The 24,957-nt window shown below is 39.4% G+C and overlaps 1 protein-coding gene across 1 annotated transcript; it reads right to left on the bottom strand.

The window, feature by feature from the left end:
• Positions 1-13,577: 13,577 nt before the first annotated feature.
• On the bottom strand, positions 13,578-20,009 carry LOC128318921 (uncharacterized). Its single transcript, XM_053237111.1, has 2 exons — positions 19,434-20,009; positions 13,578-18,723 (listed from the first exon to the last, which is right to left on the bottom strand). Exons 1-2 carry the CDS (start codon positions 19,615-19,617, stop codon positions 18,284-18,286), a joined length of 624 nt encoding a protein of 207 aa, XP_053093086.1. The 5' UTR covers positions 19,618-20,009; the 3' UTR covers positions 13,578-18,283.
• Positions 20,010-24,957: the final 4,948 nt, after the last annotated feature.

Consider the following 24,957-nt stretch of genomic DNA (forward strand, 5'->3'; position numbering starts at 1 on the left):
TTTATAATAAAGAAGTTCCTCACGCATTAAATTTTCACAGCACCGGCTTATGGTTTTGAAGCTGCATAAGACAAGAAAAATCACAAAGACGCAAATTAAATTTCAAATATAATTCATTTATTGTTTACACAGAATAAATTAAACCTTTCAATCTGACAGAAAAAAGTTCAAAAGTTGCTTTCAAGCCAAAAAACAAACAAACAAAAAACAAACAAATGTTTTAATATCATTCTTATGTACAATATATTGTTTATGATTCTGATTTGTGGTCTTAAATAAATTATTATTTAATAATGAAAATAATAATAATAATAATAATAATAATAATAATAATAATAAGGTTAAATCAGTATCATACAGAGTCTTACATAAAATATTCTGCAAAATGAAGCATCATAAATGACATTATAGAAATTATAAAATAAAACAGGTTCTGGTCAAATAACTTTAAAACTATAATACAATTTAAAAATACTAAATAATTCATTAATAGGGCTAATAAATGATAAATAATATAAATAATACACTAAACAGTAAAAGACGTTAATGGCGCAGGTGTGTTGGGGTCAAGGCTGTTGCCTAGCAACAGTATGAAGGGCTTTAATGCTGCCATTTTCTCAGCTGTTTGCATCGAGCTGTTTGTGCGTGTTTTCTTCTCTAACACAGTTTTCTCTTTGCCAAGTTTCTCAGCTTGGCTTTTCTTGTGCTCGAGTCCTGTGCTGCAGCTCAGAGCCAGTCTCAGTGTGAGCGTTAAACTCAGCGCCACCGCACTGTTTCCGCTGTTAGCATCGTTAGCATTACAGCTGCGCTCGGCGATGACGTCATCCAGCTCAGGCCGAGCGGAGTGGAGCTACACAATCACTCGCTTTCTACACATTTTACACCTATTATCTTATTTATCACTGGGATTTCGCTCTTCTCTCAGGAAAGAAAGAGAGAGAAAAGTGGAGAAAAGTAAGAAAAGTTTGCAAAAAGCCAAAAAAGCTCTCTGCGCGTTCCCTCCACGCTCTGCGCATGCGCAGACAGAGAGCGCGCAAAACAGCGAGAGAGAGCGAGGGCTGTGACGTCACAATCGGGATAACTGTGGTGGGTGTGTGTGGGGGGGGCGCCCCAATGTGACGTCACAATCTGACCTGTATGTTGTATAAAAGGAGGCAGAAAGCGGTTCCACTGTCACTATTTCTGATTTGTGATTTTGCCGAGTGAGGAAAGAGAAACACAACTCTGAAGATGTTTAGAAGGATTAGAGAACGATTTAGACGTTGGACGCAGAAGAAACCTAAGGAGGATCCTGAAGAGGAGGCCATGAAGGAGGAGTTGGAGAAAGTAGCAAGAGAGATGAAGGAATCTAAGGTGATGCAGAAAAAGCTAGTGGAAGAGAGACACCTGTTGGTGAAGAAGGTGGTAGAGCTGAATGCCCTTTTAGCTTCTGAGCAAAAGCAACGGGAGCAGGACATGAAGGAGAGGGACGCCAGACACCAGCAGAACATCAGCGAGCTCCAGGCTTCCCTGAAACTCGGTGAGGAACGGGAGAAGACTGCAGAGCAGGAGAGAGAGAACTTGACAAAAGACAGAGAGCGTCTGGAGAAACGTGTCGCACAGCTGGAGGCCACTTTGGCTTCCGAGCAAAAAAAACAGGAAGAAGAAAGGGAGAAGGTCAAGCAGGACATGGAGGAGAGGAACGCCAGACACCAGCAGAACATCACCGAGCTCCAGGCTTCCCTGAAACTCTGTGAGGAACAGGAGAAGACTGCAGAGCTGGAGAGAGAGAGCTTGAGACACCAAGAGCATCTGGAGAGAAACGTTGCACAGCTGGAGGCCACTTTGGATTCTAAGCGAAAAAAACGGAAGAGGAATAGAAAGAAGGCCAAACTGGACGTAGAGGCGAGGAACAGTACACACCTGCAGAACATCACCGAGCTCCAGGCTTCCCTGAAACTCGGAGAGGAACGGGAGAAGACTGCAGAACAGGAGAGAGAGAACTTGATGAAAGACAGAGAGCGGCTGGAGAAACGTGTTGTACAGCTGGAGGCCACTTTGGCTTCTGAGCAAAAAAAACAGGAAGAACAAAGGGAGAAGGTCAAGCAGGACATGGAGGAGAGGAACGCCAGACACCAGCAGAACATCACCGAGCTCCAGGCTTCCCTGAAACTCTGTGAGGAACAGGAGAAGACTGCAGAGCTGGAGAGAGAGAGCTTGAGACACCAAGAGCATCTGGAGAGAAACGTTGCACAGCTGGAGGCCACTTTGGATTCTAAGCGAAAAAAACGGAAGAGGAATAGAAAGAAGGCCAAACTGGACGTAGAGGCGAGGAACAGTACACACCTGCAGAACATCACCGAGCTCCAGGCTTCCCTGAAACTCGGAGAGGAACAGGAGAAGACTGCAGAGCTGAAGAGTAAAACGGAGCAATTGGAGAGACTGAGAGCAACTGAAAAAATGTGCAGAGCGAGAGCACCGGAACCAGGAACAATAGAAGTCCAAGCACGATGCCTGCAAGAAGAACAGCAGGCAGTGCTTGGACAAACGCCTGGAGAACGAGTGCTCACGTGCCAATGATGAGATAAAGTAAAGTTTTAAAAAAAAAAAAAAAAAAAAAAAAAAAAAGGGAAAGTAAAAAAAAATTAAAAAGTAAAGTAAACAAAAAAGTAAAAAAATGAAAACTAAATTAAAAAAGTAAACAAAATAAATAAAAAAGTAAAGTAAAAAAATTAAAAAATACATATAAATAAATAAAAAAGTAAAGTTAAAAAAAAGAAAAGTAAAAAAAAATTAAAAATAAATAAATAAATAAATAAATAAATAAAGTAAAAAAAAAAAAAGGTAAAGTAAACAAAAAAGTAAAAAAAATAAAAAAAAAATAATTAAAAAAAGTAAACAAAATAAATAAAAAAGTAAAGTAAAAAAAATTGTAAAAAAATAAATAAATAAATAAAAAAGTAAAGTAAAAAAAAGGAAGGAAAAAAATGAAGGAAAAAAAAAAAGAAAAAGAAAAAAAAACCTCCATGCTTTACCTCAACTGAGATAAAGGAGCAGGAGCAGTGTGAAAATGACTGGACTTTTCTTCTTTCAAAATCAATAAAATAAAAGATCAATAAAAATCTCAAGAATGAACTTTGTGTGTGTTTTTTGTTTCTTTTATTAAAGTGTTTAAAGTGTTAGACATAATAATAATAATAATAAGAAGAAGAAGAAGAAAAGAACTTGTTTTTGAAGGTCACATTAGCTTGGATACTCTAAAACAGTGTTTCTCAACTGATGGATTGCAAATTGATGGTAAGAAAAAATGTAGAAAAATGCAAATGATGAAGCGTAACAAAACAGGAAACAATGAAGCAAATTATAGTAAATAATAATAAAATAAAAAAGGAATCCCCCCCTGTAGTAGTTGTTATATCCAAATTAAAACATTTGGTCATGTCGTGTTGTGCATCCAATCAGATTCTGTCCAATTCTTCTGTAAACAATTGGAGTTAACGTATAAACGGAGTGAAATTCCCTCTTCCTCAAAAAGAATGGAAAAACACTATGCAAGGTAAACGAAAATAAGACCTGGATTACATAAAATATGGCTTCACGTGCACAGAAGACAAGCAGGGTTTGTGTAAGACCCACAGTGTGTTTTGTGCGGTGAGTTACTGACTCTGGAAAGCATGAAACCATCGAAATTCAAAAGGCATTTAGAGACAAAACACTCAAGCACTCAAACACCATAAAGACAAACCTGATGAGTTTTTCAAAACAAAGTAACGGGATCTGGACACATCTCAAAAAACACATCACAAAAAACGTGTGCACTGTTCAGGAGCAAACACTCAGCGCAAATCTGCCGCAAATCTGCTGCACAGTTGAAAAATATGTCTCAGGACATAAAGCACACATTAAGCCAAGTGACTATCATGCACTACAACTAGAGGAATCGACACAATTATTTCATCGTGCCATCCTTATGACAATGAAAGACGGTGTATGGCATACCAAAACAGTGAGGCCAGGGACCTCAGTGGTTGCCAACAGACCTCAAATACAAAATTGACAGTATCAAAAGTACATAGTCCCTTTTAATTTTATTCACTAATAATGAAATTAGTGTTAGGCTCTTGTTGGGTAATGTTTGCTTATACTCGGTCACAGAGTTGGGGGGTATCCAGAGTTTGTTACTGTTAGAATTTACTGAAACATAGCCATTGTAAATGCCACTACTGACCATTTTTTTAAATAAAAGGTGGTAATTTGTCAAAATTATGAAGAAAAAACATTCGTCCATAAGCTTTAAGGGGTATGCAAAGGCTGAATTTGTGTTAATTGTTGTATACCATCAGGGTGGTGTTTGTGTTCAACCCAGTCTCACGGCAGTTCGTGATATAGTCACGAAATTTAATCTATTGATTCGTGTTCATGGACACAAATTTCTCTCTTTTGTCGTGTCACTCGAAACACGACTTTCCATCTAATATATTTCAATAGGAAATATCTTTCGTGCCCTCCACCACGTTTTTCTTTTTGCCACTGGGTACCACAGACACTGTATTTTTTCTGATTTGTTAATCTTTTTTTTATATTCAAGCACTATTACTCAACATTTAATCAGGAGATTTTATCCTTGTTTTTATTGCTTTATATTCCGTAAGTTACTCGCTATTATAAACCATGGTCAGTGGTTCCTTGCAGTCAAATATACTGTTTCTCCCTCCAAGCATACGCAGACACAAGTGGTTTCCATACTACTGGTTTATTTGATGGCTTTTCCCCCAAATCCACCGTGAAAACTAAGTAATGTAATACAAAACCACATTAACTTAATACAAACCAAAACATACAAACATAAAGCAAATATAAAGCGAAATACCTCACTGGCTGCTTGCTACATGAAAGAGAAATTGTCTAGAATAGTCTTTAATCACACGTTCACGTTCAAGTCCTCTGCAAGAACACATCCACTGACACGCACAACGTTCATGTTTCCCGCTTGCTGACTTGCAGGAACTGAGATGCGGTCAGCCATTATATACAACCATCAGCCGGTATTTCAAAATAAAAGTACCAAACTTAACAAAAACTAAATTCACAAATAATAAATGCAACTTATTTTCTTCCTAACGAAAACAGACTTAGAAAAAAGTAAACAACTTACATACATAATATAAACGATATAATAGCAACAGTTACACTCCCACCAAATCACACAACCTTAATGTAACAACCTTACGTATAGGTCTTTCAAGAAACACAGTTTTAGTTATGGGTTTCACTGTTTTGTAAACGTAGTGTCACTAACCATCAATTTTAGTTTTCTCACCCTACCATTTGACCCTGGGTAGACTTCTATGACTCTGGCCAACTTCCATTTATTACGTGGTGCCAGATCATCTTGTAGGAGGACAATGTCATTGACTTTCGAGTTCCTTCTGTTTTTATGCCACTTTTGTCTTGGACTTCATTGTAAGAATGTGGTTTGGAGCTAAAGGTTCAGGTACGGATGGGTCATTCAAATGCTCAGTGGTGAGTGGTCTGCTGTTAACAATGGCCATAACCTCATACAGGAATGTCCTGAGAGAGGTACTGTCAAGCCTTTGCGCTGACTGGTCGAGAATAGCATTAAGAACACTTCTTATGGTTGTTATTTGCCTCTCCCAGACACCTCCCATATGACTTGCCGCTGGAGGGTTCATAAGAAATTCACATTCTAGAGCCTTAACTCTTTCTTGATCAATTCCTTTCATGAGTTCTGCAGACTCTCTCCTTGCTCCAAAGAAATTGGTTCCTTGGTCACATCTCAACATTTCCTTTTATTGCCATGAACGCTTTTAACCCCTTCAGACCTGATTTTTTTCTGCTCAGCAAAAAAATTCCCAGTTGATTTTTACTCCCTTCCAGCATAGAAATAAAGGGAATTTTTTTTTTTTTTGATAACTCATGTTTTATTGGTATTTTTTTTCACGTCCATTACAATGGATGCCACGACTAAACAAACGTAAAATGCCAGGAAATCTTAGATTAAAAAAGGCCATGTTTTTAACATAGGAGGTTATCATGGAACTTCCAAACACATTGCTAACTTTTAACATTGCAAGCTAATAAAAGATCACACAATTACTAATAAATGGAAAATAACAAAAATACATCTGCTGTATATTCCCATATATTCTCTCATTTGCAATGAGCAGCCTTGCAGCAGTTTCTGTGTGGCACAAAGCAAAGGTGGATGTCGCATTTGTCACAGAATACATGTGCTTTCCCTGTGCAGTATGGCCTCTTGCATCTGGTGGCCTCTGTCTTCTGATCATAATTCGGCATGTGGTCAACCATATCGTACTGCACTTCAGGTAGAGGCCTTGCATCCTGAACTCGTGGTCTGTGGGCTTGCGGTTGCGGTTCTGGAGACATACTGGGTCTTCCACGTTTTGCTGCCACTGGTTTATTGACACTCACCAGACACTGGGCCACATTCATCTTGAAATGGAGGAGATCCAGGGTGTTTTTTGTCTGGAGATTGGCCCTCTTGGCATCCAGCCTGTACTCTAACCAACTGTTGACCACAGCTAGAACAAAAGCATGTGTAATCATTCTCAGGGTCCACTTTCTTGACCGAATTTCTGTGCGGTACAGACTAACGAGTTGATCGAGCAGGTCAACACCTCCCATTGCTTCATTGTACAGTTTCACCACTTCCGGACGGGACACCTTCAAAAATCTTCCCTGCTTTTCCCACACAGGAAGTATATTTTCACCCCCCCCAAGGGTGTGGCTTGCCTTTTACGTATTGCTTGACAGAGAGAGAGCCACGAAATGGCACCATTTGTTCATCAACACAAAGGTTTTCCTCTAGTGGAAGCTCCAAGCATCTTCTGCGCATAGCATCATAGAGAGGACGTACCTTATAAAACACATCATTGTTCTCTGCTGGCCTCTCCAAATTGTTGACCAAATGCAAATGTGACCGAAGCTGGAAGAATCTGTCACGGCACATGGTGTTTTGAAAAATACCAATGTCCATCCCGGCTTCCCAGTACATGCAGACTCTTGGCATTTTCATCATGCCCATAGCAAGGTGGAGACCAATGAGGGTTGTGATTTCCCCTGAACGGGTGGGTTTGAAACCTAGTGTGCCACTTTGCATGGCATAGATGTTGGTGCTGTCAGACATCAGATCGAAGAACTCATCTGGTACATACTGTTTGAAGTATTCGTATGGGCTCATGGGATGTCTGTCATAAATCAGATGATTCTGAAAGGAAGTATCGATGATTGTGGTGAAAGGCCTATGGCGCCACTTAATCTCATGCTTCCTGCTTACTGTCATCTGCTCATGATCATCTTCCTCTTTGTTCACTGTAATCTCCTCCTGATCCTCTGTCACTACACTTTCTTCTAACTCAACCTCAGCTGCCACCTCAAGTTCTTCAAGCATGCATGCATCTCCACTGTCCCTTTTCTCTGTCCCCTGTCCTATCCAATAACAATACAATCACATTTATAACTGTTTTTCCATGTTCTCACTCGTGACCTCACATGCATTTTCTGCAATTTACATATTATGTAAGGCATAAAACTTTGTACTATACTCTCAACATCTACACTTACTCTCGTTTTCATCTGCCTCATTTCCTGAATCCAAGCAGTCAAGATCTGATAACTCTCCATTTACAAGGTGTTCAAGGAAGTCTATGACTTTATACTCTAAAGGAAGATTGTGTGAAAAACAGGTTATATACATAAAATAAATCAACTGTGAAGTCATAGCTTAGCTATGAAATGCTTATAGGTATTTTGTTTCTTTGCTTGGTGACACTGACTAACTGAGTGCTGGCTAATATCTCTTGACTCCTGATGTCCATTGGGATGGACATTAAACTTTGAAAAAATCCTATAACTTGATGAAATGAAATATTTTCAAAATAACTTGAAATATATACACTTGAAATTGTTAAAATTATGCTGAGAGAAAATGTATTAGGCTAGCATGAACATAAATTAACATTTTTGATGAAAAATAGGCAAGCTTCAGAGCTATACTTGTCTTGGATGATGGCTGAAGCTCACTCAGATCAAGTTAAAAGTCATTTCTCCACTGTGATTGGATAATCAAGAACCAATCAGTAATAAGCATTATTCAAACAATGAAATCAGAGATTTCTTATTGGTTTAGACCCAGAAATATGTAATGTCCATTCCAATGGACGCCAGGTCTGAAGGGGTTAAAGCATTGATAAATGAGTCAGTTGTCATGTCAATCATCTCTATGTGTATGGCCCTTGAACATAGACAGGTAAGTAAAAGACCATATCTCTTGAGCTCCTTTCTTCCTTCTTTGATATGTATTGGACCAAAGCAGTCAATACCAGCATAAGTGAATGCTGGTGTTGTTTCCATTCTATCTTGCGGTAAGTCACCCATTTTTTGTTCTTCTGCAGGCCTTCTATACTTCCTGCACTTGACGCATTTGAAGATGTGTGATGAGACCACACCGCTACATCCCAGGATCCACCATCCATTAGCTCGCAGTTCGTTCATTGTCATTCCACATCCTTGATGATGTACCTTTTCGTGAAAGTGCTTAATAAGTAAAGCTGCCATGTGACTGTTCTTGGGGAGTATTGCCGGATGCTTCACGTATGGGACGTAACGTAGCTTGACTTAGGCGTCCTCCGACCCTCAGGATACCTTCTTCATCTAAGAATGGATTTAACTTGTACAGCCTATTATCTTTGGTCTTGGCAACTACTTTTTTTTTTTAACTTCAAACTCTTTATCTCATCTGAGAATGCTTCCTTTTGAACCAGCTTGATGATAACATGTTATGCTTCTTTCCTTTCTTCTGGGCTTGTACTTTCTGTGGTTCTTTGCTTCACATCCTTGAATTCTTTAATTTTGCATTTCAGTCTAGCAACTGCCTTTACCACCCTTGACCAGTCAGAGAATTTCTGTAGGCGATCCAATAATGATCTGCTCTCCTTTGCAGCAGTGTTACACACAAGAACCTTGCAAAGTTCAGATCATCTTCCTTAATTTCTCCCACCTTGCATTCTCTGTCAGGTAGTTCCTTTTGCCAAAGAAACTTTGGTCCTGTGAACCAGTTTGAGGTTTTAAGGTGCTCTGCTGTCAAACCTCGAGAGGCATGATCAGCTGGATTGTTCTCTGAGGCAACATAAGCCCATTGTTCAGGCTTTGTACTAGATCTGATTCTCTGAATACGATTGGCTACGAACGTCATTGTTAATGTAGCCAAGAACGACTGTAGAATCTGTCCAAAAGAACTCCTTTAGATCTTGAATTTCAAACTTGTTCCGAAGCACATCACTGGTTTACACTGCAACAACTGCCGCTGTGAGTTCTAGTCTCGGTATAGTTGTAACTTTGGTTGGTGAAACTCTTGATTTTCCCCATTACCAAACAGCAATGAACTTTGTTAGACTTGTTAATTGCTTGCAGATAAGTACATTCTCCCACCACAGAAATCACAGGTAATCTTGATCCTCCTTTTTCACATGAAACTGATGGAACATTCTTTCGATGTCACACATGATTGCGATGGGACCCTTTCGAAAGCGGCATAGGACACCTACCAATGCATTGGTCAAGTCAGGACCTGTAAGCAGATGGTCGTTGAGGGATGTGTCCTGAAACTTGGCAGAACAGTCAAATACTACATGTATTTTCCCTGGTTTCTGTGGATGATAAACTCCATGATATGGAATAATTTCTCTTTCTTTAGTTAGACTTACATAGTGTACTTCCTTTCTGACATTGACAGAAGATTCCATACCTGGTGTCCCTTCCTTTACCACTGTGTGATGGCTGGTTCCGATAGCATCGCCATAGTCTACATAAGGATTCCCATAACCAACAATGCTCCATCCTAAGTCCGTACATTGCATGTGCATTGGGCTGATGTTCTTGGCCAGAAACTACTTCTCTTGGAAGGATGGCTTGTCAGCAGTTGTATCCAATGAGCAGACCTACTTCACAATCCTGCAAAGGTGCTAGCTCATCTCGAAGGTGCTCTAGATGGGACCAAGCTTTTGCAGTTTCATTTGTTGGTACGTGAGTTCTATTGGCTGGAATAAACTCCCGAGTATAGACTGGTGGTAAAGAGATCCTTTTATCAGAATAAAGGCCTCTGACTATCTCTCCTCTAAGATTTTCCATGCAGCAGCATACGCAGATTCAGTTCCAAGTAAGAAGTATCCAACAAGCACTTTCTTAGCTTGGCCACTTACTTACCTACAGAGGTAGTAGATCTTCTCCTTATCTTGAATGTTCTTCTGGTCAATCAATGTTTCGAAGGAGAGTTTCCAGTCATTGTACTTCAATGGATCCCCACTGAATACTGATGGTTCAGGAACTGGAATTCTATTTGCACTTAAAGCACCTAACAACACCTTCACGGGATCTGCTGTACTTTCATTTGAGGAGGAAGTGGTCACAGCTTGTGGTGCGGGACACAATTTAAAGAAGTCTTTCTGATCTTCTTCTATGACCTCCTCTTGATCATACACCTTCATTCTCGCTCGTACTGCCTTTAGACTTTTCACTGCTTCCAAATGTGGTATCTGTCTCTGTTTTTCCTCAAGAGTCTTTTGTAGAGCTGCATGTTCTTCTTCCATTTGAGCTTTATTTTGGCTTTCTCTTCCTCTCTCTTTATTCTTTGTTTAATCTCTTCTGCCTCTTGCTCTAAATGACGTTTTGCAGCCGCTGCCTCTTGATCAGCTATCTTCTTTTTAACTTGAGCTTCTAAGAGCTGAATTTCCAGTTGTTCTTTATTTTGTTCTTCTAACACTTCCAGAACAGCCTGGCTTGCAGCAGCATCAGCAGCAGCCTCTTGTCGCTTCACAGACGACCTAATTGAACACTCTGAAGCACCTTTCAAAATAGAAGAAACAGAGCCTGACTTACTTGATGTACTTGACTTGAAGAGAGAGCCTGCTTCTGGCCAATCTTCCTTTTCTCCTTCTCGAGTCCTTCCTTGCAGTCGACTTGAGGCTCTAGATACAAAAGTTAGAAATCTCCACACACAAATCCACTCTTTGAAGCGTGTCTTGCTCTGGAGTTGAGATTTAACGTAGCTCCTCATAAACACGCTGGACATCTGCAGAAAGACTTACATCATCACCAATGATATCATTGAGCAGGTCATCAGATAAGGTCTCTACTGATTGTGATAACGTCCGCTTTGACGATTTGACATGTTTTCCATTTGTTGTAAATATAAGTAAACCTTTGTTGAAGTGATTTAATTTTTGCAGCTTGCATTTCTCTACCCTTCTCTGTTAGAGTTCTTTTTCTTTTACTTTGTCTTGACTGTTGTTCCTCTTCTTGCTGTTCTTCAACACCCTCTTGACTTATTTCAGGTTGTGCGTGAGAATCTGCACTATCCTTAACACTATCCCTTACATGAACTGTGGGCTCCCTTGGCTCTAACATTTCAGCAACTACATTAACACAATTTTATAGGTAGAGAATATGTATAAAATTACATCTAACCAATATTGGCCCTTGCTCAAAGTTAAATGTCCTTAAAACACAAATAATTTAAGGCTTGAACACTCAGTTGTTGATTAATAGCTTTCAGTAACAAGACTGCATGGGATATTAAATGCGCAAAATAACCTTTCAACTCAAATATTGTTTTCAAACACTCAATATAAAGACCTGAAATACTTGAAAAGATTGATATCAAATAGACAATAGCATTTACAAAACCCCTTTCATTTGGAAATCTAGAAAATTCAGTAAAACCTTTAAATATGTATATAAATTGCAATCTTGAATTAAATGTGAGCAAACAAATTAAACACTTCCCACACACATTGCAAATGCACAACATTAACTTACAATGAAAATTCTTTGAGAACCTTTACAAAACCCTTTTCTTAGGCCACTCTTACTCAAATTCTTAATAACTTGGTCCCTTGTTCTTTGTAATTATGTGCATCTTCTTAAGTCTGTATGCGTGTTTGGTATACAGTGTTTGTTGAACAGTTCAAGTTTTCACTGTTTCTCCCTCCAAGCATACGCAGACACAAGTGGTTTCCATACTACTGGTTTATTTGATGGCTTTTCTCCCAAATCCACAGTCAAAACTAAGTCATCAAATACAAAACCACATTAACTTAATACAAACCAAAACATACAAACATAAAGCAAATATAAAGCGAAATACCTCGTTGGCTGCATGTTACAAGAAAGAGAAATTGTCTAGAATAGTCTTTAATCACACGTTCAAGTTCAAGTCCTCTGCAAGAACACATCCATTGACACGCACAACGTTCATGTTTGCCGCTTGCTGACTTGCAGGAACTGAGATGCAGTCAGCCATTATATACAACCATCGGCCGGTATTTCAAAATAAAAGTACCAAACTTAACAAAAAATAAATTCACAAATAATAAATGCAGCTTATGTAACTTTACATATACTATACATTATATATATATATTATATATATAATATATATATAATATATATAATATAATATAAGACTCCATTAATTAGAGACACACACATTTATTACAGTATAGAAATTATAAAATATATTTTCTGCCTTATACTCTGATAAAAATGGGGAAAAAGATTACATTTGGCATTTCTGTCAGCATTACCCATGATCCTCAGCTTTGGGTGAAGAATTCTCATTGGGCTGAAACCACTGTCCAGGTAAGTTATGAGCTCATTACAATGTTTTGTTTCAATGTTGTAATTGATGCCTTTCTTTGCCATTAAACTCACATGGTTAAACAATTAAAACCCGACCAATGGTTTACTCTTTATCAGCGAAAAATAATAATAATAATAATAATAATTAAAAAAAAATTAGGCTTGCTAAACGGGGCTAGCTAACTTCAATATAAGAGTCATTCCATGAAACCGGTACGATTTGAGTCCCTCTGACCTTTTTAAGTGTATTTTATCTATTTGGTCACCAAAACTTATTTTTAAAAGCTTTTCGTATTAATTCAAATGTCTCCTTTAATAAGGTTTAAAAACATGACATACATTTTATCTTTATATTAGAAATTATCTTGTTTTGTTCCGTTGACACCACCTATTTTGTCGTGTCTCTCATGGCCTTCTATGAAAGTTTACTTGGGATAAAATCATATTAGTTAGTTCCGTACCTCAGTAACCCCTCAACCCCGTTACACAAATCATTCTCCCCCCATAAAAATAATGAACTGATCCTAATGTGACATCATATAAGTCTTCTGAACAACATTGTGAGCAGACACAGGCAAGTTCCCACCTTCTTTTATAACTATAACTTATTAATATTGTGATATTGTGGTTGTCAAGCTTAAAGACTCAACTCTGTTACAGCACATAAAGATAGAAAACTATTGCTTGTGAAAATGATCTTTGTTATTCTAAAAATATAGATGATTTCTTAATATTATGCATGCCATGTGCTCTCCTGTTATTCACTACATTTAGAACAGTGGCCATTTTGAGCAAAAATCACAACCCCGTCACACTCAACCCCGTTACTTATTACTTGTTAATCCAACGATCTCAGAATGAGACACATGCATGTGTAAGTACACTTAGCAGTACGACAAAAGAATCTTTCACCCAGTGGGTAACAGAAGATAAGGAGATGGATAAAAAGAAAGAGGGAGAAGAGAGGTCAACTGTCAAGGTCACCATCAAGAAATCTGTGGAGGGCACACAGGAGAACCTCACTCAGCTATTCCACACCTACCTACAGTGGTTCAAACAGCATCACTTCAACATCAAGCAGCAGTATGCCTTCTGCCACGAGCTGAAGAAGAACATGTCAGGGGAAGAGGCCTTGATACATATTGACTTTTCAGAAAATTACAGCTGCAAATACAGCTCCCAGATCCAAGCAGTCCACTTTGGGGCTTCACACCAACAGGCCACTCTGCATACAGGGGTGTTGTATGTTGGTGGAAAAACAGAGCCTGTGTGCTTCAGCACCATCTCCCCCTGCAGACATAAAGGCCCTCCAGCAGTACGGCAACACCTCAATCCAGTGCTGCATTACCTTCAGACCACACATCCACAAGTGTCTGTGCTGCACTTTTTTAGCGATGGCCCCTGTACGCAGTACAAACAACGAGGCAACTTCTTCCTTTTTAGCACAGAATTAGACAGAAGAGGATTCAAGGCTGGCTCTTGGAATTTTTTTGAGGTCAGTCACGGCAAAGGAGCCCTGGATGGCGTCGGGGGAGCCTTAAAAAGAACCGCTGACATGATGGTGGCAAAGGGACGAGATATCCCAGATGCACACGAGCTGTTCAAGGCCTTGATCGAGACAAACACAACAGTGAAACTGTTCTTTGTAAAGAGTGAGGATATTGAGAGTGCAATGGAAAAAATGCCAAAGCAAATATCAGCAGTCCAGGGAACAATGAGAATCCACCAGGTCATTACTCTGGCTCCAGGAGAACTGATACACCGTGATGTCAGCTGCATGTGCGCAACACGGCAGCAGTTTAACTGCAAGTGCTTCAACACACAGTGTTTCAGTTTTGGCCAGAAGGTACCGACTGCTGTGCCACAGCCAGCCAGTGAAGGGAATCCACAGCCAGCCAGTGAAGGGAATCCAGTGGGGAAGTCCAGAGCTGGTTGGTCAGTGGTGCATGCTCAGATATGAGCAAGAGCTGTATCCAGGCATCATCCTTAGCACAGATGAAACACATGTGCAAGTGAAATGTATGCATCGTGTTGGGCCAAACCGATTCTTCTGGCCGGCTGGGGATGATATCCTCTGGTACCTGTTTGAGGATGTACTTGAAATCATTCTCCCACCAAAGCCTGTGACAAAGCGCCATGTTGAGATCTTGAAAGAGGTGTGGGCCAGATATTGAATGCCATGAAGTGGCCACACAAGTTATACGTTTTATTTTGATGACCTATTCATTCAGTTTATAATGTTCTAATGTGCACTATGTTATTGTTGTTTTTCCTGCAGTCGGGTTAATAAAACTCAGCTCAATTGCAATTTATATCTGTTGTCTTTCTTGGTTACATAATGAAATACAGTGTTTATAGAAAATCTTAGAAAATCTTACAGTGAATTTGAGTAAAAAACAACTATTTATATGTTAAGCTGTATTTGTCTCTTCAACCCCGTTACCATCTTCAACCCCGTTACCCTAGTCTCAACCCCGTCACAGCTACATTTTTATTAATTATTTTTTTAAGCTAATGAAAAAGTCATTTCATGTTTGTTGAACTCGGTCTGAAATGTTCAGAGCAATCATAAGAATACTGATTTTAGTTCAAATTCTGAAGTTAAGCCACTTATTTGATCAAAAATGACGAGGTTGCTGTCACAAAAAGTTCCATTTCAGGCTTTAGTAGCAGAAGTGTGAGATTTTATGTAACTTTTTAAAATTTGCAAATACTGAATTAGTGTGAGGGACATCTGATTAATAGGAAAATGTTGATTTCATTACAAATACATTTTATAATCATACTCACAGAGCTCCCATAGTGTCCATAACGGGGTTGAAGACTAATAGTGCCCATATCTTAAAATAATAACCAATAATAATAGGGATTTGATGCCTGAGGTGGGAAAATATGGTTTTCTGGAAGTTAAATATGTCATTAATGTTGTGGGGTGTTCAGAAAAGTAATACATTTTGGTAAAAAAAAATCTAAAAATGTGTAAGTCCAAATCGTACCGGTTTCGTGGAATGACTCATAAGCTAACTCTATTAATAGAAAGAAATCCAAGGCACTTCTTCCAGTCCAAAAAAGTTAAAAAGCCTTTATTCACTTCTTGGCCATCATCACTATTAATAGAAACATAACTAAAACACTGCACACTGACGCATTTTGGCCTTCAGCCTTCTTCGGAGTGTGCGTATAATTAACAGGTGTAGATATAATTAGTCAGTGAAGTTGGGAGAAATCAAAAGAACCATTACAGGGGGACCTACAAAAATTTAAAATATGAAATAAACAAATAAATGAAAAAAAAAACAATAATCATACTAGTAATGATTACTAGTAAAAGCTAAGTGTAGTTTAAGTTATATCAGCTGAAGGGTAACTTAGCATGGAGCATTGCATTATTGTGTGAGCTCTAGACGATGTCATTTTCTCTCGATCATCGTGGTTCACCCACAACTTCACTGTAATGTGTCAGTAATAACAATATAACTTTGCCTAAAGTTACTGCACATAAAGTTTCCTTTAAATCTGGGATGAGGAACCCCAGAAGCATGTTACATGCCTTTTAACTGTCATACAGGAAATTGGAAAATCTTGAATTTTTCTTAATTTACCTTAACTATTTATAAGAAAATGGAAACCTCTCACTATAGGGGTCCACTTTTTAAACCTTATTTTAACAGAACTACTCTACACTACATAATTAACATTTTCTGTTCTCCCCTGCAGATCCTGTCAAACGAGTCACCTGTCCGAACCTAGATACACCTGATTTACCGAAACCAAAGGCACTTTTAAGAGCCAACCTCTATCTATCTATCTATCTATCTATCTATCTCTCTCTGTCTAACTGTCGCAACCTCTGTGTATACAGTACATCTGTCTGTTTGTGTCTGTCTGTCTGGCTGTGTGTTCATCTGTCTGTCTGTATCTGTTTGCATTGCAATGGCCACCAAATATAAACTTGACCCACAGAATCCCCACTACCAAGAGGGGAGACGCATGGCTTTTGAACTGAAACTAGACCATGTTCTAGCTAAAGCCAGGGTAAGAGTTTTTATATACCTCAATCATGTTATCCTTGAACATGCGGATGGGTGACAAATTAAAGTAAAAATGTGATGAATGTAGAAGAAGGATGAGTGCAGGAGATTACATGCAGGTACACTGCATGATGCATTAACATCCTATAATGCTCTTTGGTATGTGTAACTGAGGGAATATATTTTGGAAAAATGGAGCTCCATCCCCCCGAGTTACAGAGACTTGGAGAATCTATGGCAAGGCTCATTTAAGCCATTCAACACCTTACTAACACACTATGTTGTGTTTTCCTTTCACTAATCACCACTTTTGGATCCAGTACCTTTAACAACATCAGTCTTACAAGAAATATTCACTCCAACACACAGACAGCAGCTATGGAGAGGAAACGTGCACGCTCTGTAGGAGACCCTCCACAGACCTCTAAAAGGGAGTTTTTAGGACATGGCAAGCCGAGGGGGAGGCAAGGAGGGTGACGCCAAGCTTCAGCTACAGGTTATATCAGAATTATTTTACATTTGTATGAATTTACTATGTAAATGTTGGACCAAATCAAATTAGAACACTGTAATTGATTGTTGAGAGTTTAAAATATTACAATATCTAAAAAGACATTAAAAAAGTACATAAACCTTTCAGTGACACTATAGTAGAAGACATTACCAAGTACAGAAATATGTCTGATTTCATAAATTGTTCAGTTTTGGGTAAAAAAAAGAAAACATGCCGTGATAGCCTAACATGTTTTTATTCTTCTACGTACTGTTTTACAGTCACACACACCCCGGTTGAGTGCTCCCTGTCATCCAGTGTGGAGGTTCCACTTACTGTACCCTCAGCAGAACTAAATCCTCAACAGCAATTTGGTAAATCGAAGTGATGAATTTAAGTTTAAATCTAAAATCCATGTGTAATTAAAGTAATGAAAGAAAATCCCCTTAGACAAAACTGCCAGTGCAGTAGATGGATTAAGAACACAATTTAGTAAAGATTTAGGCTAGATTGATACTGAATCATGGTATGTTTATTTTAAATATTAATCAGTTGACTTTTAATTGGTCCTCATCTAAATTGTCTTACAGCTTTATTTCATATTTTCTTTACAGAAAAAAATATGGAGAGGCTTACTGATATCTTGGCGTCATATCCTTCTGCTGAGCCTCAAAGAAGCTCTGCATCATCATGGTCTTTTCGGCAGCAGAAAGCCTCAGAGCCCTGGAAAGAAGCAAGACCATACCACCTAAAATGCCTTATTGCAAAAGAGGCTGTTGGTCGTCCCTTGTGTCGGCTTTGCCACGAGCCTGCTGTTATTAGGTTGGTTTTCATTAATGTTAAACTTTAATTACCCAGGGTAGACTTGCTGAGAATGAATGCTTTATAGGCTAGGATGCATGTGTTTTGGGGTGGGAGAAAACTTGGATACCCAGATGAATCCACATTAATGAGAAAAGTAAATCTAGGAGAGCGCTAAACACTGAGCCACTATGCAGTCCTTTACGATAAAATCAAACCTAGTGTCTAACTAAATTTGGAATAGTTTAAATTGAGTGTGCTGTACTTTATATTATTCACCTGAAATAATATATTAGAATTTTTATTTTATTTTCTCCCTAGGTGCAGAGAGTGTCTTCCTGAGGAGTGGTTCTGTGGAGACTGTGATGTACTGCGTCACAAGAAACAGCCACTCCACAACAGGGAATGTGTGATTCATGGGTTTCATGGGATTCACTTTAGTGCTGATCTGCTCCGCCTGCCCCTCCATAATGGTCGCCTGCTCCACCTGCCCCACTGTAGTGCTCATCTGCTCCGCCTGTCCCCCCATAATGGTCACCTGCTCCACCTGCCCCTCCATAATGGTCACCTGCTCCACCTGCCCCTCCGTGATGCTCATCTGCTCCACCAGCATGTTCCTTGTCTCTTCCACCTGTGTGGTCCTCACCTCCTCCCGGTTGCTTGTGTTGTCCAATGGGTCACAGGGTGTGAGGTGCAGCATAATCAGCTGATCATCATTGCCACTGGAATCCTGGTTCCAACCTGTGCAAGTTAAACAAGTCTTATGTTTTGCTTACTTAAAACAGGTGCAGTTCAAACTCATGGTTAACCTCTATGTTTTAAGTGTTAATTTGTTTGAATCGTACAGTCCAATTTTGTGGGTTTGTGGGTGCCAAACTGCAAATGTGGTAAGCTGGAATTTGACATACATGTGTTGTGCTCTTCCCACAAGCTTGCTTCTTTTGGGGAGTGAATAAGACAATTGTTTAAGGGACTAAAACTAAATTTCAGTCATCAACAACTGATGTTGTTCATCATCAACAACTGAACTAAATACGAAAATTAAAAAAATGAAAATAAACAGTCATAGTTCCTCATCCCCAAATTTTGTGCAATTACTTTCAAACTTCACAATACTATGCAGAGAAAAACTGTGGCAGTGGACAGGTAGAAAAGTTTTTGGAGACAGTTGTCTTACAAGTTGTAGGCTAGTTTGCCAAATCTTACAAAATGGTTTGAGGGACAGCTGTTAGGCTTTGTCTAAGGATAATTTAATCTTTTAAAACTTTAATTGTATGAAAAGACCCAGTATTGTGCTAACAAACTCTGTGTTGGTTATATAAAAATGGAAAACTCTCCCAAGTTTCTACTGTCAAGGAGGTTAGGAGTTGACGACTGAATTTATGTTTTAGAGCAAGGCCATCCCTTTAAGATTTAGGCCTTTACAGACGAAGCCTCCACCACATCTGTACCATGGCATCCAGTCCGAGAGGAGCTGGATGAGTCAGAGAGAACCAGAGGGGACAGTGCGATGTCTCCTGATTCAACAGATCCACCTGAGCCTGGCCGAACACTCCATTTCTGCTTCACCACCTCGGGGTGAAGCCTCCATTCCCCGGGCCTTGGCCCCTGCCTCAACAGGATGTCTGCTCCCATATTGAGATCCAAGGATGTAAACTGCTCTCAGCGACAGGAGTTTCCCCTGGGACCACACAAGGATCTTGTGCGCCAGCCTGTAAAGGGGGCGCGAACGCAGACCTCCCTGGTGGTTGATGTAAAAGATGCGCGCCAACACACGGCGATCTCTTAGGTCCGGGAGAAAGTGCCCTCTCGAGAGCTCACTGTGCATGCTCCGCTCCCAAACAGATGACGTGCAAATCGCATGTATCCCCACCCGAGAGATAGTGCGGGCAGGGAGGAACACAAGATCTGAAACGCCGTCCGCTCGCCACAAACTTTGATTTGCGCTTAGACATGATACACACGCACACACAAGTGCGCTTGCTGAATGACAGAAAGCTGCCGCTGTATCCACCGCTCGTGCTTTTAAGCTTCCTGGTCGCTACGTCACCCCGCCTGTGACGTCTAGCCCATCCATTGGACTGATTACACATGTGATTCAGAGTGTGGTCACGCTGAGGGCGTTCCCATAGCGTTTCGATGCAGCTCGAGTTCCTGAAGGGGAACAACTCTTCTACATACAGTAGAAAAAAAAGCAAAAAGATGTATCTGAAACCATGAGGGTATCATAGAACTTTTTGCAACATTAGTAGCTCAGGTTAAGCACCTACATTGGCAAGATTGTGTAACCACTGTACAATTGGACAGTGACAATCTACAGATTTATTCAAAATAAGAGCCTTTGTGATTGTATGGCCAAATGGGTGAATGCTCCACATACATCTACAGCTGACATGTGCACATTGTAAAGAGCTTTAAATAGTACAGTATGAATGTAGTAGAATGAATGCAGTCCATTTGTTATTTCTCATCCCCTTGATAAGAAAGTTTGATTATTATATTGCACCTGTGATTCTAAAAAGTGCACCCCAATAGTGAGAGGTTCCCATTTTCTTATAAATACTTAAGGTAAATTAATAAAAATTCATTTTGATTTTCCAATTTCCTGTATGACAGTTAAAAGGCATGTAACATGCTTCTGGGGTTCCTCATCCCAGATTTAAAGGAAACTTTATGTGCAGTAACTTTAGGCAAAGTTATATTGTTATTACTGACACATTACAGTGAAGTTGTGGGTGAACCACGATGATCGAGAGAAAATGACATCGTCTAGAGCTCACACAATAATGCAATGCTCCATGCTAAGTTACCCTTCAGCTGATATAACTTAAACTACACTTAGCTTTTACTAGTAATCATTACTAGTATGATTATTGTTTCTTTTTTTAATTTCATTTAGTTGTTTATTTCATATTTTTAATTTTTGTAGGTCCCCCTGTAATGGTTCTTCTGATTTCTCCCAACTTCACTTACTAATTATATCTACACCTGCAAGGCACTTCTTCCGGTCCAAATAAGTTAAAACACTGCATCACTCTGAGGAAGGCTGAAGGCCAAAATGCATCAGTGTGCAGTGTTTTAGTTATGTTTCTATTAATAGTGATGATGGCCAAGAAGTGAATAAAGGCTTTTTAACTTTTTTTGACCGGAAGAAGTGCCTTGGATTTCTTTCTGTTAATAGAGTTAGCTTATATTGAAGTTAGCTAGCTCCATTTAGCAAGCCTAATTTCACAAGTGGTTTTATTATTATTATTATTATTGTTATTATTATTATTATTTTTCACTGATAAGGAGTAAACCATTGGTCGGGTTTTAATTGTTGCTCTAAAATTTAAACCATGTGAGTTTAATGGCAAAGAAATTATAATTTCTAAACTGTAATAAATGTGTGTCTCTAATTAACGCAGTCTCGTATATTTGTAATATATATATATATATATATATATATATATATATATATATATATATATATATATATATATATATATGTCTAGTATATTTGACTGCAAGGAACCACTGACGACGGTTTATAATAGCGAGTAGCTTACAGAATATAAAGCAATAAAAACAAGGATAAAATCTCCTGATTAAATGTTGAGTAATAGTGCTTGAATATTAAAAAAAAGATTAACAAATCAGAAAAAATACAGTGTCTGTGGTACCCAGTGGCAAAAAGAAAAATGTGGTGGAGGGCACGAAAGATATTTCCTACTGAAATACAATAGATGAAAAGTCGTGCGGAGTGACACGAAAAAAGAGAGAAATTTGTGTCCATGAACACGAATCAATAGATTAAATTTTGTGACTATATCACGAACTGCCGTGAGACTGGGTTGAACACAAACACCACCCTGATGGTATACAACAATTAACACAAATTCAGCCTTTGCATACCCCTTAAAGCTTATGTAGGAAAGTTTTTTTCTTCATAATTCTGACAAATTGTGATGAATCTTCATAATAAATGGTAAGTAGTGGCATTTACAATGGCTATGTTTCAGTAAATTCTAACAGTAACAAACTCTGGATACCCCCAACTCTGTGACTGAGTATAAGCAAACATTACCCAACAAAAGCCTAACAATAATTTCATTATTAGTGAATAAAATTAAAAGGGACTACGTTCTTTTGATATCGTCACTTTTGTATTTGAGGTCTGTTGGCAAACTTTAGAGTGAGCAGGCTCTGATCTTTCCCTGGCCTCACTGTTTTGATATGCCATACACCGTCTTTTTCCCTCACTTGACAGTCCTGTACTCGAAGACCGTACTCTCTTCTTGTTGGACTTAAGTGGTGGGTGACTAATTATATGCTGTCTCAGACTTCTCTCTAAACTCCTTGTATCTGGCCATCAGTGATGGGGGTGGGGGGACATCAATATACCAAACAGATGTTTTTAAATAGGTCATGGCCGATTTGGAGGATCTGCTTTTGCTATATGACGGGGAGTCTGAGGATCTACACTGTCTACCTGAGAGGGACACAGAGGGACTCCAGTTGCTGTGTGATACAGACTCAGTGGAACTGCTCCTCAGGCTGTGTGAGAGGGACTCATTGGGGCTCCTTCAGCCCTGTTTGAGGGACTCAGAGGGATTTCTTGGGCTGTACCAATACTATACTAATGTTCTCTTTGTCTGGGCATGTACACTAACTGGCCTGTGACGTAACCAGTCGTAGCCTCAGTATCTCCCTCAGTAGCCAGTCGTAGCCTCCGATCTCCCTCAGTAACCAATCCTAGCCTCAGTATCTCTCTCAGTAACCAGTCGTAGTCTCAGTATCTCCCTGTCTATTTAGTCATTCATGAGTAAACAGCATCTACGGACTGAACATTAATGGCTGAATTGCACCAATATTACCTCTTGTCCAATTGCACCAATATTACCTCTTGTCCTTGTGTAGCTTACAGTAGCAAAGTAGAAAACAAATTGAGGGATGTGTGTTTGAGCAAGTGTGCGTGTAGTGGAGCGGTAGAGAGGTTTTGGGGTGTGGAGTAGAGTCAGTGACCACTTGCATATTTGTAGATCCATGCATACTAAATGATGGAGGATGCAGAGATACTTTAAGCCATTTTTTTCATGCATCCAAGTCTTAATATGTCATTTGGTTGGACAGAGATGAGTTTGTAAGAGTTTAATCAATGCCTTGAGTGGGACTTAATAGTACATTACCTATCAATTTGTTAGTCTTCTTCTTTGGCTTCCTGTTTTCGGGAATATTTAGTGGCTCCTCCCTGAGCATCTCAATTCAGCATTGGTCGTCAAATCATAGTTTTCACATTCCTTTCTGTTATCTCAAAGCCATTATTATACACAGCTATTGTAGAATTAATAATGTTATAGAAGCTCTCAGGCAGCACGGCGTGAAGGACAACTGGTCCAGTGTACAGTATAAACTATTGGAATTCAGTTGCTTTCCATCTGTCCAGAACAGCGAGAGTCTGCGGTTATCTGGCAATTTCCCATTGAAAGACACGAGTTTGGATGAAATATCACCACTTTGTCTCTGAGACAGTTTACACTCTCTTGGACCCTGTGTGAGGAAGGTCAGTAAGCGTCTAACCCCTCTACCCACTCACTGCAACCCTGCATCTACCAGGGGTGAGCGTCCATTTCGGTGAGAAGAGCAGGACTGCCGCTGAACTCCTCTTCTGTTCTTGAGGAAATCTTCTCTCGTGATTGGTAATTAAACACAACCCTGTAGTTCACATATTGTCCTTCAATAGTGCATCGCTCGCTACTATAGTACGCATTGTGTCCCTTTATGCATTTCAAAAAAGCTCTTGCTGGAGCATCACAAATGAAATCACTGACTTTCACATTTAAGGTTTCATCTTGGAATGCAATTCCATCTTGTTGGAGCCTATTAAGCTCTTCAAGAAAGTCTGACGTGAAATCACTCACAGAATTGGGTTTTTCACTGCCACAAAATACGGCTACAATAAATCCAAGACCAAAATATAGATATCGACCACCACATAATTCCCGAGCTTCTACCTGGGGATGAGTTCCTAACAGCGTTCTTGCATCTTTAGGCAGCCAATGTCCGTGTTTTCTCAACATAGAGAGGAGATCGTTAACAGATGTGCGTGTTGCTTTATTCCGAACAGCCCATTTAGCCAAATCGCTCCTTAAATCACTTGATTCATCTGCGGAGGTGCCTGTTTCTGTACCATCACTTTCACTGTAGCTGTCATACTGCTGGCCATCCTGCTCACACGCAGTATCATCATTCTCAACATCTGTAGTTCTGAAGTGTAGGCGCAAGTGTAGTATACCGTGTCGCACGGTGCAAGTGTAGTACAGAGTATCGCATAGTGCAAGTGTAGTGCACCGTGTCGCACACATAGTTATTCACGGTTATTGCACTCAGAAAGTTTGAATTGCACTTGAAAGATAATGGTGGATTACAGTTGAGTTTCTGCACTATATTAGCTAGACTATAACTGCACACCTGGAAGCTGTAATTCATCCTTTGTTTCTCAGTTTGTCCTGTGTGGTATAAATGTGATGAGACGTTATAGAGACTTTCTCCCTGCTGCCACAATTCAAAATGTAGTTCGTCTTTTAAGAAGATTGAATGTATTTCACTGTTCAGTATTCACCCGTTTATGGAAGAACATGCAGCTCGTATTAGCCTCTGGTTTTAAATATCTGTAATTATCAGATTAGACAAGGTTTGTAGTATTGTTGCTGCAGTTCTTGTGACTGTGCAACAGTTTGTAAGGAAAAGGAGATGTACACTCTGTGTGTCATTATGGGTGTTAGTATTCATGCAGACATACATATAGTCGCATGTACACTCTGAGATCCGTGTGAGGAACTGGTCGACTACACTCATCAGTCACTATTACAGGATGTCCCAAAAGTCTCCGTACATTGGGCAAATGAACACCTTTTTAGCAAAATGTATAATCTTCTTCAAAAGTATTGCAATGCAAGGCCGATTAATTTGTTTCTGATGTAGAATGCTGGATGG

This window comes from Pangasianodon hypophthalmus, chromosome 1 (assembly GCF_027358585.1).
Source record: "Pangasianodon hypophthalmus isolate fPanHyp1 chromosome 1, fPanHyp1.pri, whole genome shotgun sequence".
NCBI classification, from domain to species: domain Eukaryota; kingdom Metazoa; phylum Chordata; class Actinopteri; order Siluriformes; family Pangasiidae; genus Pangasianodon; species Pangasianodon hypophthalmus.

Excerpts from the sequence above, each read along its gene's own strand:
- LOC128318921 (XM_053237111.1), bottom strand. The coding sequence starts at position 19,617 with ATGGGAGCAGACATCCTGTTGAGGCAGGGGCCAAGGCCCGGGGAATGG. Across the intron at positions 18,724-19,433 it reads CTCTCGGACTGGATGCCATG|GTTGGAACCAGGATTCCAGT; the intron begins GTACAGATGTGG and ends TAACTTGCACAG.